Here is a 14,710-nt window from a genome sequence, read left to right as displayed (position 1 = left end):
TAGACCATCAGTTTATGAAGCACGCCTGTTTATTTGTCTATATTATGTACCACTTTTCTCACAGTACATGGCCCAAGGCAGCTTACAACATGAATTAAAACAGTATACAGTTCAATCACCTAAAAACAGGAGAACAATTTTAAAAAGTCAATTAAGTCATGTTTGAAACCAAGTACAGAATTAAAAGAAAACAATCTAAAAGGTAAGGAGGGGGAATCACAGTACCCATTTAAAAACCCTTCCACACCAACCAGTTAAATAATATATATATATATATATATATATATATATATATATATATATATATATATCTCAACCCTTTTCGAAATAAAAAGTTCAGCCACTTTGCTGTAGGGTTAGGGTATCATTTGATGAATTAATAAACTAATTAATTACTTCCCCCAAACTCTGCTTAAAACATCATAAATATGGATCCAAATCCACCATACTCTTTGTGCTTTCTTAGTGGGATTCATTTCCAAATAAAGATACATATAGGACAGGGCTTCATGAATCGCATTACCTTTAGGACACTAGGGAAAAATGCTTTCCAGATAAGAACTTGAAGGAAAGGCTTTTTATAGGAAACACTAAAAATAATTACATAGTTCAGGTAGCCAAAACAAATGGAAGATTGCAGAGTAAACATTTCAAGACCAAACCAGAGCATCTATAATACACATGGTAAAATTCAAACAACATGTTTAGAGTAAATGATAATTGACATAGTAGGTATATAGTTAAGCATCCATTCCTCTTCAAATCTTCTTTTCTATTCCACAGCTGTCTTAAAATAGCAGCAACTAACAAGCACAATGCAACAGTTGTGGTCATATATGGTTGAGAATTATGCAGATAGCCAGAAAATCCCAGACTAGCAAAAGAAAGTGTTTCTTCACTTGGCTACACAGCTTCCACTCTGCTTCTTTCAAACAAGGAGAATGTATAAAACTGAAATATGAAAAGAGGAGGGCAACTGAAAGGTCAAATATAGCAGTCAGTTGTAAAGAATACTGTGTTACTGATAGGAGAATGCTCAGGAAACATGTCATGTAAGGTTTAGCATCCCAAGCAAGTCATTCCCATTTTGGCAGCTGAGGTCAGAAGAAAAAAATCCAAATGTATTCTTATATTTAGGTTATAAATTCCATAGAAAACAGATTTCTGAAGCTGCAATGTAATGTATGTAAATTACATACTATCAAATTACTAATAAAATACATATATATGCCAGATCAATATTCTGCTTTGCCTCCAAGGAGCTCAAGAGTGCTTTGTGGTTCTTCCCATGACTAATTTTATCTCTCATTTTTTAAAAAAACCCTTCTGAAGTAGTATGCAAAAGGATCTTGTTGCACGTTTGAGATTACAGGGCTAAACAGACAGGTATAAATGCCAGCATCGGGGCAGAGTGAGGGTGTGGTGACCGCATGCCACATGCCCGACTGCACCCTGATGCTGGCACCACGCCCCTCACTCAACCAGATGGCAGGCGGCATCACATTGTTTCTTTAGATAAGCATTTAGACGCACTGCGCCAAAGAAACCCTGAAAAGCCACCATCGTAGCAACAAGGGCACCCTTTTGCTGGTGCTAAAAGGAGTGGCATTTTGCCATTCTTTTTAGGGCCAGCAAAGGATTGGATCAGGGCCGCAGCATGCAGTTGTTGCAGCCCCAACCTGGCGAAGAAAGGGGCAGCTCCAATGGTCTGTTTTGCCCCTAACTGTGCAAAAGAAGCTGTAGCATAAGCTTTCGTGGACTTGGTCTACTTCCTCAGCTCTTCCTGGGCATCACAGCACTCAATACTTCTGAGGAAGTACACCATCTACAAAAGCTTATGCTACCACTTCTTTCACACAGTTTCAAAGGTGCTACAAGATCCCTTTGCATACTGGTATTCTGGACTAACACAGCTATGTCTCTTAATTCTAACCCTTCTGAAGTATATTCAGGAGTAGCCTGTGGAATTTGGATGTTACTGTAACTTGTGAAGTAGGTTAGGAAAATAAAGTGACTGGCCCAAAGTCACTCTGTGGGTTTCATAGCTGTATGGGGATGTGAGCTAAAGTCTTGCCCGTTGCAGTCTAACACTCTCTAGCTGCATATATTTTTTGGTCTTGAACATCACCATCATCTATCATCATTAATATCCCGCTCTTCTCCCAAGACAGGGACTCAGGGCAGCTTACAACATTAAAAAACAGGAGATGGGATAAAACAGTTTAAATAGATATCCCTAAATTTTCTAGCTTCAGCTTTTATTCATTACAAAAATGCAACATGCAATGCTATCTCAGAGGTTTGGAGGCTCCATAACACACACCACACAGATTGCTTTTTCTTCATTGCTAGCAGTAGCAGCAGGAAAAGAAGAAATTGTATGAGAGAGAAAGGGATAGAACTTTTATTGGCAGTAAATTCATAAAGTATAGTGATTTAGTAGCAGGGAGCAGAAGATACCCCTTGGGATGCCACAGATTGTGCACCCTTTCTCTAACAAGCATACCACCAAATGGTTTTCCCAAAGCAGCAGAGTACGACAATAAACAAACAAAATACACAAAATAGACAATTTGACCCCATGTAAAATTAAGAATTTAGATGGTACTCCCAAATCTCTCTCTAGAACAAGTGGCTTCAGTCCGGCAAATAAGTTTTATTTGTTTTTATTGTATGCTAATTAGTATTATTTTAGAGATATTTTAATCATTTAATGTTGTTGTTTTACACTGTACGCAGCTTGGCTGGTTTTTATTCTTTTTCACCTTATTTTATTTGACTCCTACTATGTAAAAGCGCAGTGCAAACTTTACAGTGCTCTATAAATAATAATAATAATAATAATAATAATAATAATAATAATAATGCAGAGCTGGTTGTGAAGATCACTTCCGTTACATCAGGGCACAGGCAGTTTGATATGACAACATAAATTTGAATATTTGTCAGCAAGCACTAAAGAGATAAAAAGAATATTTGTAAGCAAGTTATCTGACAGATGAAAAAGCCTAGAGGGAAGAATAATAGACCATTGAGAATTTTGTGCCATTTTCTTCTGGTATTTAAATGTCCGAAGCTATTAAGGAGGAATTACTCTGCAGCAAGAAACACCTGGTTTGGGGGGAAGGAGGAAAAAAACTTGCTTTCTGAGCAGAAAATGGATTTCCTGTACATTTTCTTTACACAGTGAATCAGGTGTTCTTCTCCACAGAATAATTCCTCTGCAGCATTTCAGGACATTTAAGTACAGACAGAATACTGTGGAGGAATATTTCTTTTCTCCCACAGTATAGAGAAAATTAATCATTTGTCCTCTCATGCAAGGATGGAATAATCAAGGATTTGTCCCTAGCAAGCACAGTGGGCCAAAGTACTGTTCCAGCAAAAATTTTCTAACAAGTGCTGCTAAAATTCTTCATTTGTATTGTTCATAGAAACCCTTGGAAGAACTATATATACTGAAGGAAAAATAAACAAAAATTTGCAATGGATGCAGATGGCCTAAACATATTCTAATTTAACATGTTTACATCATACAAAAATAGCCAAGGATCAACACACATAAAGAATAATATGTCAGATCATGGGCAGGTTTGGCTAAGGGATGAGAAAACATGTAATTTTCTGCCTTTGTGGACTCAATATTGTGTTGTATTTTAATCTGGTGTTGTTCCTCACATCAATCCATCAGGAGTGGTGGATAAGAAATAAATATTACTACTTCTATGATTACTTACTACTACCATGGGATGGACTCAGAAAAGGAACAGAGAACCATTCTAAAAAGAATCATCTGCAATAAACAGATTAAAGGAGAAACAATCCTAATACAGCACATTGATAGCACTTTAACTACCATGGCTCCATCCTATGAAATTCTTTGATTTGTAGTTTTGTGAGGGGCTTGGGACTATTAGCTACAGAGTTTGTGCCTCATAAAACTGCAGATCCCAGGATTCCATAGGGTGTAGCTGTGGCAATTAAAGTGGCATTAAAATGCAATAACTGAAGTATGAAAGAGACTGCAGACAAGGAAAATTTAAAGGCAAGCAGAGAGCAGTATATGTAGTAAATTAGGAAAAAAGGATTGCTACAGGGGTTGGCAAAGTACGGCTCTCCAGATACTGTTTGATTGCAGTTCACAGCATTCCTTATCACTGATTAGGCTGACTTAACCTGCTGGAAGTTACAGTTCAACATCTGGAAATATGCACACCCCTGAATTACTTCACCTCCTCCTTTTGGCTCCCATGAGCAGCTTTTCTGGGTTTTTGCATTGTTTTAAAAAAACCTTGTGAAACCTGTTTGACTGGTTGGAACAATAAGTTAAAATATAGATAGATATAGATATTGAGCATAGGTAGCAAATCTGACCTCAGACCTACTTCATCTGTTTTCTTTCTTGTCTGCCTCTAGTTTGAGCCAAGTTTTGTTGTTGTTAATCCTACTCATGGTGACCTTGTAGATGAGATATCTCCAAGACTCATATCTGCCACTGCTCTGCTTAGGTCCTGCAGATTCAGGCCTGTGACATCTGGCTGGGGGTTTTCCTCTCTTTCTACTGCCTTCTACCTTTCCTAGTATTATTGCCTTTTCCAATGAGCTGTGAATTCTCATGATGTGGCCAAAGTATGACAGTCTCAGTTTAATTACCTTGGCTTCCAGGGAGATTTCAGGCTTGATCTGTTCTAGGACCCATTTGTTCATCTTTTTGGCTATCCACAGTATCCTCAGCACTCTTCTCTTGCACCACATTTCAAGTGAGTTGATTTTCTTCCTATCTGCTTTCTTCACTGTCCAGGTCTCACATATGTACATAGTGATGGGGAATACAATGGCTTGGATAATTCTAACTTTAGTGCTCTGTTTAGTATCTTTACTCTTTAGGATCTTGTCTAGTTCTTTCATAGCTGCCCTTCTTGTTACTAAATAGTCTTCTGATTTCTTGACTGCAGTCTCCATACTCAGCAACCAAACCCTAAGAACTAATCCAAGAGGAAGTCCACTGGCAAAAAGGTCAGCTTGAACTCCCTATCTCCAGGATCTATTATTCAACAACCTATTTAAAATCCAAAAGAGGCACAATGCAATGTAATAAAAGCTTTCAATTCAGTTTCTCAGCTGCACAACAATTATTTTGAGCAGAACCTCCTGTATAAAATTGAGATAATAAGCTGTTTATATGAGCTGCCAGCTTTAGGAACAGGACTGAAAATGAAGCATGCTGTGAATCTGACACAAAGCTGAGAAGCATAGCATTAACCTCCAAATGCTGGTTGGTCATTCTGTAATTTACAGAGATTGGACACAGGGGCAATAGGAAGTGAATTATGCTCTGTATGACAGCAACTTCATTATCAATGTTTATGTATGTATGCAAAAACCTTGAAGTCCAACAGTTCTAACCATCACTATGAGGGAATCAGTCCTATGGATGTAAATGGGACATTTAGCAGTTTACTCATCTTTATTCTGGTGTATGTTCCACAGAATCCTGTGAAAATTTACTCATTAGCACTACAACCCTTTACATTTAGAAGACTTGTGGTCATTTATGTTTATTCATGGTTGGCATGGGAAGTTAACATTGTCACTGATAGATTCTGGAAGCTGTAGTCCATACCAGTAACTTTTCCAAACTCAATTTTCCATTCATTCTATCCAAGTGAGTTAGTGTATGACCTCAGCTTTAAACCATAAGAAGCAACCTTTTTGAAGCAGGTTTTTAAGGTCAATAATACCTTCCTCTAACTGCTGCATAATAAGGATTTGCAAGTGGTCTGCAACTATTTAGCATTTAAAAATACTGCTGTAAGACAAACCCTGGCCTATGCTTTTTCCCCTGGTTGAATAAGACAATTCAGGTGATTCTGGAGAAATTCTTAGTGCAACCATAGATGAATTTTCTGTCATCTATAGCTCAGATGACACGGGACAGCAAAGTAAGATGTTAGTGTATCAGAGTGGTACCTATTATACTCTACATGAATGTTATGCTTTAAAACTTATTGCTAAACTTGTCTGCTCAAATCTTTTGAAATTATGCCTCTCTATCATTCCTGCTCTGAGTTCTCTCTGCACAAATGCTAATTGCTCCATGGTAAGATTTACAAGTGATCAGCAGCTATTTAGCATTTGAAAGTACTTCTGAATCTCTATCTTAGCAAAAAATGGAAAATGTTAATCTTCCTGCCCCCAGCTCTCAAAACCACTCTGGCACATGAAGGCCATTTGAGAAAGTTTAGGGAGATGGGCTACAGCTCCCAGAATCCCTCACCCAGCAAAGTCATAACTTGGGACAGCAAAGTAAGATGTGACTGTATCATAGCAGTACCTATTACCCTGTACATTCTGGTTCTGGTTATGATCATGAATTCCTGGGTTGAGCATACATGTGTTCAGACTCAGAGGCACCCTGTTACTTACATCATAGTGTATGCTTCCCTACCTGAGCTCACATTTTGCAGCTGGCTCTAGCTGATGGACATCAGGGGTTCAGTAAAAAACAAAGAATATCCACAAGCTTTGAGTTTGCTCACTCCTATTCCAAACTATGAATCGAAAAAATAGTTTAAAATATTTGAAATATGGTCAAAAATATGTTTTTCAAGTACTCAAACCTTGATGAGAAGAATTCTGGACTGACAAGAATCTTTGCAATTAAGGATTTACTACCCACAAAATTCACATGGGGTTGTTTTGCACAGAAAACAGCATTTTTCTGTGTGGAAAATAACATTTCAACACAGAAATACTAATTCCCACATGGAAAATCCTGTAATTGGGGATTATTCTGCAAAAAAAAGGGGGGGATTATTGTTGATTTGCATAGTATTTTCTGTTTTATGCAGTTTCCCTCACAAAGCCATGTGTGAATTTTGCACAGAATAAGTCCTCAAATGCAATTAGCTTTCAAAAACTGTGGTTTTTGAATACTTTCTCATAGTGGGAAAAAAATTACTGAAATTATTTGTTGCTACCTATGAAAAAAGACTTAGCAAAGAATTGCATCCTTGTTCTAGACTAATGCATATTCTTCTCATTCAGTTAGGGCTTGGCAGTAACCTTATTCATTCAAGCAGTAGGAAGTCCCATATCTATCAGCCTGAAGCAGCCCCCCTCCCCCCAAATAAGACAGCAGTTTCTGCATGCCCAGGGAACCTCATTCATAAATTAATTTTAAAGATTTTTTAACTCCCTGTTTAGGATCATGAGAGTATCTACACTATAATGTTATTATAGCCTAATACCACTTTAGTAGTCATAGTTGCATCCTAAGGGATCCCAGGATTTGTAGTTTGGTGTCATACTTAGAAATCTTTACTATAGTCCTGGAGAGAGGAGTAGAGCTCTCTAGCAGAAAATTCTATGAAGCTCAGAAACTACAAATCACTGCAGTTCTGATATCTCGGTGATGTTAAGGACTATTCAGCCATAGAATGTTGGGCATATCAGTTGAAAAGAAAAAGGGAAATGGAGGAGGGAATGAATCTCTTAAGAGTCCCTAACGCTTATATCGATAGATATAGATATCTTGGAAGAATTGCTGTATGTATGTATGTATGTATGTATGCCACAATTCTCATCTCCTTACTATGAGGCAGGGGTGGACAATATGCAGCCCCTTGTCTTCCTGCAACTACAGCTAAACCATTTGTTGTGCCACTGATCCCCCCTTTCAATTTTCCCTTTAAAACCAGGTTTGCAAGGAGCATGCACCTTGCATCTAAGCTGCCATGCTGCTGGAAGTGCAATGTGGTTTAAAAGCAAGGCAAACACCCCCAGCCCACCTTCTTTTGAAGTCAAGTTATAACCTATTTTAGACACTGAACTACTGATGTTTGGCAGCATCCTAGCAGCATGAGGAAATGAATTGCCCAATGGTTTCAGCTGGCCCCAGCTTGTCCCAAAACTCCCAAGAAAATATCTACTCCTGCTCTTCTATTACAAGGGAAACTTCTAGGAAGCAAAAACAGCATCTGTTCAGGAGCACCCTCCACTTTTAACAGCAGTTAAAAGCCAGGTATGAGTCTGACTGCCTTACAAATATATCGTGGGAGTATTCCAAAACCATGGCAACATTTGATTGTGAGTCCTCAATTATTTTCTTCTGCTTTTCAGCAAATGACAAATATGTACAGTCTTACTGTCTCAACATTCTCCCCCCCAGAACTGTTTTTACAGTGTTTACAAAAATGTTGACGATCCTTTAAAGGAACAGTTAAAAGACAAGCTTTTGATAGGATAAAAATGTAGGCTCTTGAGGGGGCAGTGGTGACTGGTGGCTCTCCTCATGTTAATGGAGCAGTGAATCCACTCTGGGTTTTACTATGCACTTTAATGGTTCATATGAATTTGTTTTGGGGACAGAGTTCAAAACTGTGGTTAGCTTTTTAAAATTTCAGATTAAAACTCAGAATGGAAACTACTAGCTGCCTTTGGTGACGGGGGGGAGGATATAAATAAAAAGAGATAGCTTCTCTGAGCATGGAATGGAGGGGAAATGGACAGAAAGAGTCAATCTACAGATTGTACACATAGACTATAAAAAGGGGCAGAACCAACATACTCACCTACAAACACTTCTGTTCACAAGTGTATGTGTGTGTGTGTATACCCTTTATTTCAACAAGAGTATGTGACAACCATTTAGAAATATCATTTAAAAGGAACCAATAAATAATTTATTGTGTCTATAAGAAGAGGGCATAACTGGGACGATTAAAATGCCTCCTCAGCTAGAAAAGGGTGATATTTCCATTGAGGAATTATGAGTCATTTGGGTGCGTTAGAAAAGAGCCTATTTTCTGTCAACATGTAGTCTGATATGAATGAGAATATGCAGGACATTTTGGTACCTGAGCCAAAGGACAAGATGGCATCCTCTCCCCATTTCAAGAGCAGAAGCTGATTGGGATGGCATCCTCCACCACACCTAAGCTATTTTGTAGGGGTCACTTGGAGACCTATGAGGAACAGCCTAGCTGCCACAATTGCCTCCATGAATCTGCTGCCTGAGACATTTGCCTTATTCTGATTAATGGTAGGAGCAGCTCAGGGAACATGGTGATGCTCAACAGGGCTGTCCATCTATTTATATAATCTGTCATAGAGATTTAGAAGGTTACAGTTCTCCGTGTAGTGGTGTATCCACCTGTGGGTTGTTATCAGGTGTTCCAGAACCTTCTTCATCCATTAGTCCCTTCTGTTCAGAGATGGCAGTGTCTTGTAACTGATGAGGCCATGCCTCAGGAAGAACCACTTCAGCTTCTCTTAACAACAGACCTTGATAGCATCTGATGTTTTCCTCATGCAGCTGGGTTACTTCAGTGTTCCCTCCACAGAAGCCTGCCGCATGGTTCACTAAACCATTGGTGACGTTGGCCACATGGACCTTGTTTCCACCTCGCTTCTTCCTGTTCTTGTCTTGGACAAGAAGGCAGGTAAAGACCTGCTTGAACCGCTTGCGAAAGTGCTTAGAGATAAGAGCATAGACGATTGGGTTGAGGCAGGAATTGGCATAGGACAGGCAATGAGAAGCCAAGCGGCAGGCATAGGTGGCCCGGTTGAAGGGGAAATAGCCAAACCAGAAGCACAAAATCACCAGGTGGTGAGGCAGCCAGCAGAGGCAGAAGAGGACAGCCACAGCAATAATCATCTTGGTGACTCTGCGCTTGGCTTTACGAGATTCAGAGATCCTTTCAATGGGGTCCACAGCAGTCCACAGGAATTTAATGGTCCTAGCATAAGCCAGACTGACCACAAAGACAGGGAGCACATAGCCAAATACAAAGGTGAGGATGTCCAAAATCTTGCGGCGCTGATCCTCCCAAATAGGGACACAGATGGGCATCTTTTGATAGTGAACTATTTGGTAGTAGCTGAGATATGGCCCTGCAAAAAGCAGTGACAATGTCCAAATCATGAAAATGGCGAGAGCTGCATTGCGAGAGGTACGGAGATCCCGGGATTTCAGTGGATATCGAATAGCCAAATACCTGGAAACAGGGATGCACCAGAATATGTATAAAACAAGACATCATGGCTGTCGCACAAATACACCCTGCCAAACTTTATTAGTATTTCAAACACATACACCCTCCAAACACGGTTAGTATCACTTTCTTCCTTCCATGTGGTTCTCTTATTCCTTTATTCAGCCTAGGATTGGAAATAATGTTCTGGTCTTTCCAAACCCAGTTTAATAATATAGTGGTGAGAATCTTTGGCAATTTTTGCTTAGTATTTTCACATCCTTACGTCTTTTAGGAAATTATTCTGTACAGAAATAAATGTGGGGTTTTTGAATGAGAGTTTGGAATCCTGTTAGTCAATTACGATGTCATAAATTAGACCAGGATACTTAACTGTTTCCTATTTACAAAAATAGAAATGCTGCATCAAAAAAATGCCACACAGTTTTGTTGTTCAAGGTTGCTGCTTTCTGCGCAAGGTTGTGCAAGTTTTCTCTTGTGCAAGATGATTGTTTCTTTTGTATAGAAAATAGCAATCTTACACAGAAAGCACACATAATTGTCTGGAAACAGCTTTTTTACACAAGCGTCCACATTTCTTATGCCAAAAATCCCCATGTATTTCTATGTAAAATAATTTCCAGAAACACTTTAACATGTAGGTATATTGATCAAGCACGACACAGAAATATTTGTTTTTTTCATGAAAATTATGAGGTTTTTTGTCCTCAGTTACAAAGACAAAATTGTCAAACATTAATTTCTCCCCACTATACACCAAAGGCTATACAGATGAGAATTCCTTTCCAGGTTCTTCTCAGAAGCTTTTAAGCATATCTGTTTAAGTACCACCCAAAGCTGAAAGGTTTTTCAATCTGACAACTATTTATGCAAATTTGGACTTTGCTGACATAATTCCCATAGGATGGGATACAGAAGTTGCAGTTTTTCCATGTCAACAGAAGGCATACTGGGTTAAGAAACCGACATGCTTGAAAAATAACAAAAACCCAACCTGAGATGTGTGTATGTTCTGACAGGAATTTATTAACATAACCCCATTGTGGAAACAGAAGGAGTTGCTAAGTATGCTGCAGTTACTAAGGTGAAATGAAGGGGAAAACATGAAAAGAGTGAAAGTGATAAAATTTGAGAAATTGCATGCGGAGGAAGCAAGTAGTACCCTCCATAGATTATGCCTTGGGAAGAGGATGAAGTTACAAGCAGAAGAGCAAGGAGAGGCTGTGGAATAAATCTGAGGCTGTGACTATGTACACATTGAAACGAGGTGGGAGAGTTCTGATGTGGAACAATGGCACCTGAGAGATACCCTTTTTTAAAAAAAATATAATACATGGAAGAACTCTCTGGAAGCTGGAAACTAGCACAATAGGGAACAGGCTACAGTAGATGCTTTTTTTTTTGTCAGATGTGCTATGTCTTCACTTTCAGGGAAATTTTAATGCAGTATTTAAAAATCCTGTAGTTTGATGGGAAGCGATCCATTCTATCACCACAAAACTTTACCATCTCACTCTGCTATATATGCTGAACAGGCACATTTGGCAATACTTACAGCCTTGACCTTACAAAGAACAGTTTTGGAAGATGTAAACCCCAGTTACATGGTCCTGTCTGCCCTGGCACAGCAGCCTGGAGTATCCTAGCACCTGATTCTTCACTATTGCAAAGGCCCTCCTTTTTGACACCAGGCATTTAATTGCACACATGTCCTGCTCAGCCATTTAGAGTGTCTCTCACTGCCACTTGTTACATCACACTGAGGTCAGACTGAGGCACCCAGTCTTGATCACACAGTTGGGTGCCTCATTCTCACCTCAGAGTGAGCTACTGGTGCCAGGGGGCAGCACATGATGCATTTCAAACAGCCACCCGGTATTGAAATACAAGGCTCCAGATCTTATGGGAAGATCTGAAGCAACTGGTGAGATAATTTAATTAATTTTAAGGAGGTATATCTCGCTTCTGGTGCTGAACAGTCTGGACATAAAGCAGTCTGTTCGCACTAGAACTGAGGTTTGGCCATATGTCATCCAGTCTTCCTGCCAAGAGAACAGGGGGAGGCGTTTTATTTGGCCCATGCAGACAGGACATTAGGGTTTTTTTTTGTTTGTTTTGTTTTTAAGTGCATGTTTAAGGTTGAGTACATATGCAAACACTTTTATAACCTTCATTGTTGACCCTTTGCTCCCATTTTCTTCTAGGAGAAAAACAGCTACATGAACTCTTAGCTATTTCTAGAAATATACTTGTTGCTGTTGTGTGCCTTCAAGTCATTTCCGATTTATGGTGACCCTAAGGCGAACTTATCATGGGTTTTTTTGGCAAGAGTTGTTCAGATGAGGTTTGCCATTCCCTTCCCAAGGCTGAGAGCATGTGACTTGCCCAAGGTCATCCAGTGGGTTTCATGACCAAGCAGGAATCGAACCCTGGTTTTCCAGAGTTGTAGTCCAGTGCTCAAACCACTACGCCACACTGGCTCCCTAGAAATACATACTCTTAGTTATTTGCACCTTCACTTTTAATATAATACTTTTCCTTAGAGGTTGATGTGGTAAGCTATCTTTGCAATGACGAAGGACCTTCTCACTCATTCTGTTGACTCAACCTCTTCCCTAAAGTTCTACTTTGATAACACCATTGGGCAGCACCTCCTACAAGAGGAGGATCTTCTACCAGTTCCAGAACTCCTGCACTGAGGAGAGTAGTGTAACTTTACATTTAGTTACACCTCAGCTGCACTATGTCACCTTATCTGTGGATTCCAGTGATGTGCAACTAAATGAGCACTGTGTATTGATGTGCAATGTGCAACTATGTACAATGGCACGATGTGTACAATTCTACTTTTGCAATCTTGAATTGAAAATAGTTGTTCTGTATTGTCTAGCCACTTCCATAAGGGACTTTGTGCTTGGGTATTTTCAATAACAGGAGGCTAGGTCTAGAAACTTAGCAATTAAAGTCCAAAAATTTAACTTTTTCAGTTGTACCCAGCCCTTGATCAAGAGAAGTATAAAGACTGGTCACCTGGGGTGGCATTGGGTTGGGGAGACCCTCCCACATACCATGCCCTCCAACTTTTCATAGAGGAAAACTGGGGCACTTGTGGCCAAGGAACATCAGAGTATGGTCAAGACGGCAAAGATTCCTCATAACGAAGAACAGAAAAGCTGCAGCAGTTTGCTTTTGCCTGAGTGTACTTGGAAGGGCAAGATTCTGCCCCCTCTACTCCTCTCCCTTCCTCTCTCTCTTTGAGTTAATTGAGTGCAAACTACTTTTGCATTTGAACATAGTTTGCAGCAATAGAAATAACCTGAGGATAAAGGGGAGAAAGGGGAAAGAAGAGAAAGAAACTGGGACATTTTAAAAGCAGTTTGAAAAGTGGGACAATACAGGATTATTTGTGACTGTCCCTGCCAAACTGAGACAGTTACAGAGTAAGACTTACCTGTCCACAGAAACAGCTGCCAAGGTAAAGCTGCTGGCATACATAGTGAGGTAGATGAAGAAGTGCACAGCCTTGCAGGCAAAGGCACCAAAGAGCCACCCATCCAAGGTGTAGATGGTGGCCTGGAAAGGGACACAGAAGAGGATGAAGCAGAGATCTGCCACAGCCAGATTGAGGATGAAGAGGTTGGTGGTGTTATATTTCACCTGCCCATTGCGTAGCAGCACAGCAAGCACCAGGCCATTTCCCACGGTGCCCACAAGGAAGATGAGGGAGAAGACCACTGGCACAATGATGCCCGCAGTTCGTGCTTCCAGGCTGTCTGTAGATGCGTTCCAGCTATCTGGCATCTCCCCATCAGAGAAAAAGGGCCTGACAAAATAGGAAAATGTTATTAGGGTTGCTAGCTCAGGATTATCTCAAGCCTGAGGATTTCAGTACCAAAACCTGGACCTAGAGACCATCCTTGTGACAGAGGCGATGTCACAGGAAAGCAATCTCTGGTGATATCATCAAGCATGATGCGTTAAGCATCAACCTTAGATGTGCAGATTTTTAAAAAAAACCTTAGATGTGCATTATTTTTTTAAAAAAATAGCCTAAGAAATAAGGAAAATAAGATATATACAACCATGGAATTTATTGTTGTGTGCTTGTTTCTGATTTCTGATGACTCTAAGGCCTATCACAGGGTTATCTTGGTAAGATTTGTTCAAAGCCAGTTTTGCTTCATCCTCTTCTGTCTTTGTCTTCCTCTAAAGCTGATAGCCAGCATGGTATAGTGGTTTAAGTATTTTGGACTAGAACTCTGAGGAAGAGAGTTTGAATCCCAGCTCAGCCATGGAAAACCAGTGGATGACCCTGGGCAAGTCACACTTTCTCAGCTTCAGAAGATGGCAATGGAAAACCCCCTCTGAAGAAACTTGCCAAGAAAATCTCATGATAGGGTTGCCTTAGGGTCGCCATAAATCAGAAATGACTTGAAGGAAAATAACAATGAAGCTGATAGAGTGTGACTTAGATGAACAGGAATTCAAGCCCTGGTCTCGTTGTGGAATTTAACCGCCATGGAATTACTGGGATTTGCCACTTAAGGAAGGTATTTAGAATTCTCAGACAGAGAGATACAGTGCCTTCCCAGACTACAAATCACAGGATTTCATAGGATGCAACCATGGCAATTAAAGTCAAATCATATCACTATAATTGTGTAGTATAAATGGGCCCTTGGATTTTTTGATCCATACAGGTTATTTTGTTCTTT

At 39.8% G+C, this 14,710-nt stretch overlaps 1 protein-coding gene across 1 annotated transcript; it reads right to left on the bottom strand.

Annotated features, from left to right (window-relative positions):
* Positions 1-9,124: 9,124 nt before the first annotated feature.
* LOC149311906 (galanin receptor 2b-like) lies at positions 9,125-13,796 on the bottom strand. Its single transcript, XM_089526757.1, has 2 exons — positions 13,447-13,796; positions 9,125-9,998 (listed from the first exon to the last, which is right to left on the bottom strand). Exons 1-2 carry the CDS (start codon positions 13,794-13,796, stop codon positions 9,125-9,127), a joined length of 1,224 nt encoding a protein of 407 aa, XP_089382883.1.
* Positions 13,797-14,710: the final 914 nt, after the last annotated feature.

The sequence above is a fragment of the Sceloporus occidentalis genome, unplaced genomic scaffold, assembly GCF_023333645.1.
Source record: "Sceloporus occidentalis isolate IW3139 unplaced genomic scaffold, rSceOcc1.0.p SCAF_5, whole genome shotgun sequence".
NCBI classification, from domain to species: domain Eukaryota; kingdom Metazoa; phylum Chordata; class Lepidosauria; order Squamata; family Phrynosomatidae; genus Sceloporus; species Sceloporus occidentalis.
This window is presented reverse-complemented; position numbering and strand designations above follow the sequence as displayed.

Coding starts and splice junctions, on each gene's coding strand:
- LOC149311906 (XM_089526757.1), bottom strand. CDS start 13,796: ATGCCAGATAGCTGGAACGCATCTACAGACAGCCTGGAAGCACGAACT. Junction 9,999..13,446: donor GCAGCTGTTTCTGTGGACAG/GTAAGTCTTACT, acceptor CCCTGTTTCCAG/GTATTTGGCTATTCGATATC.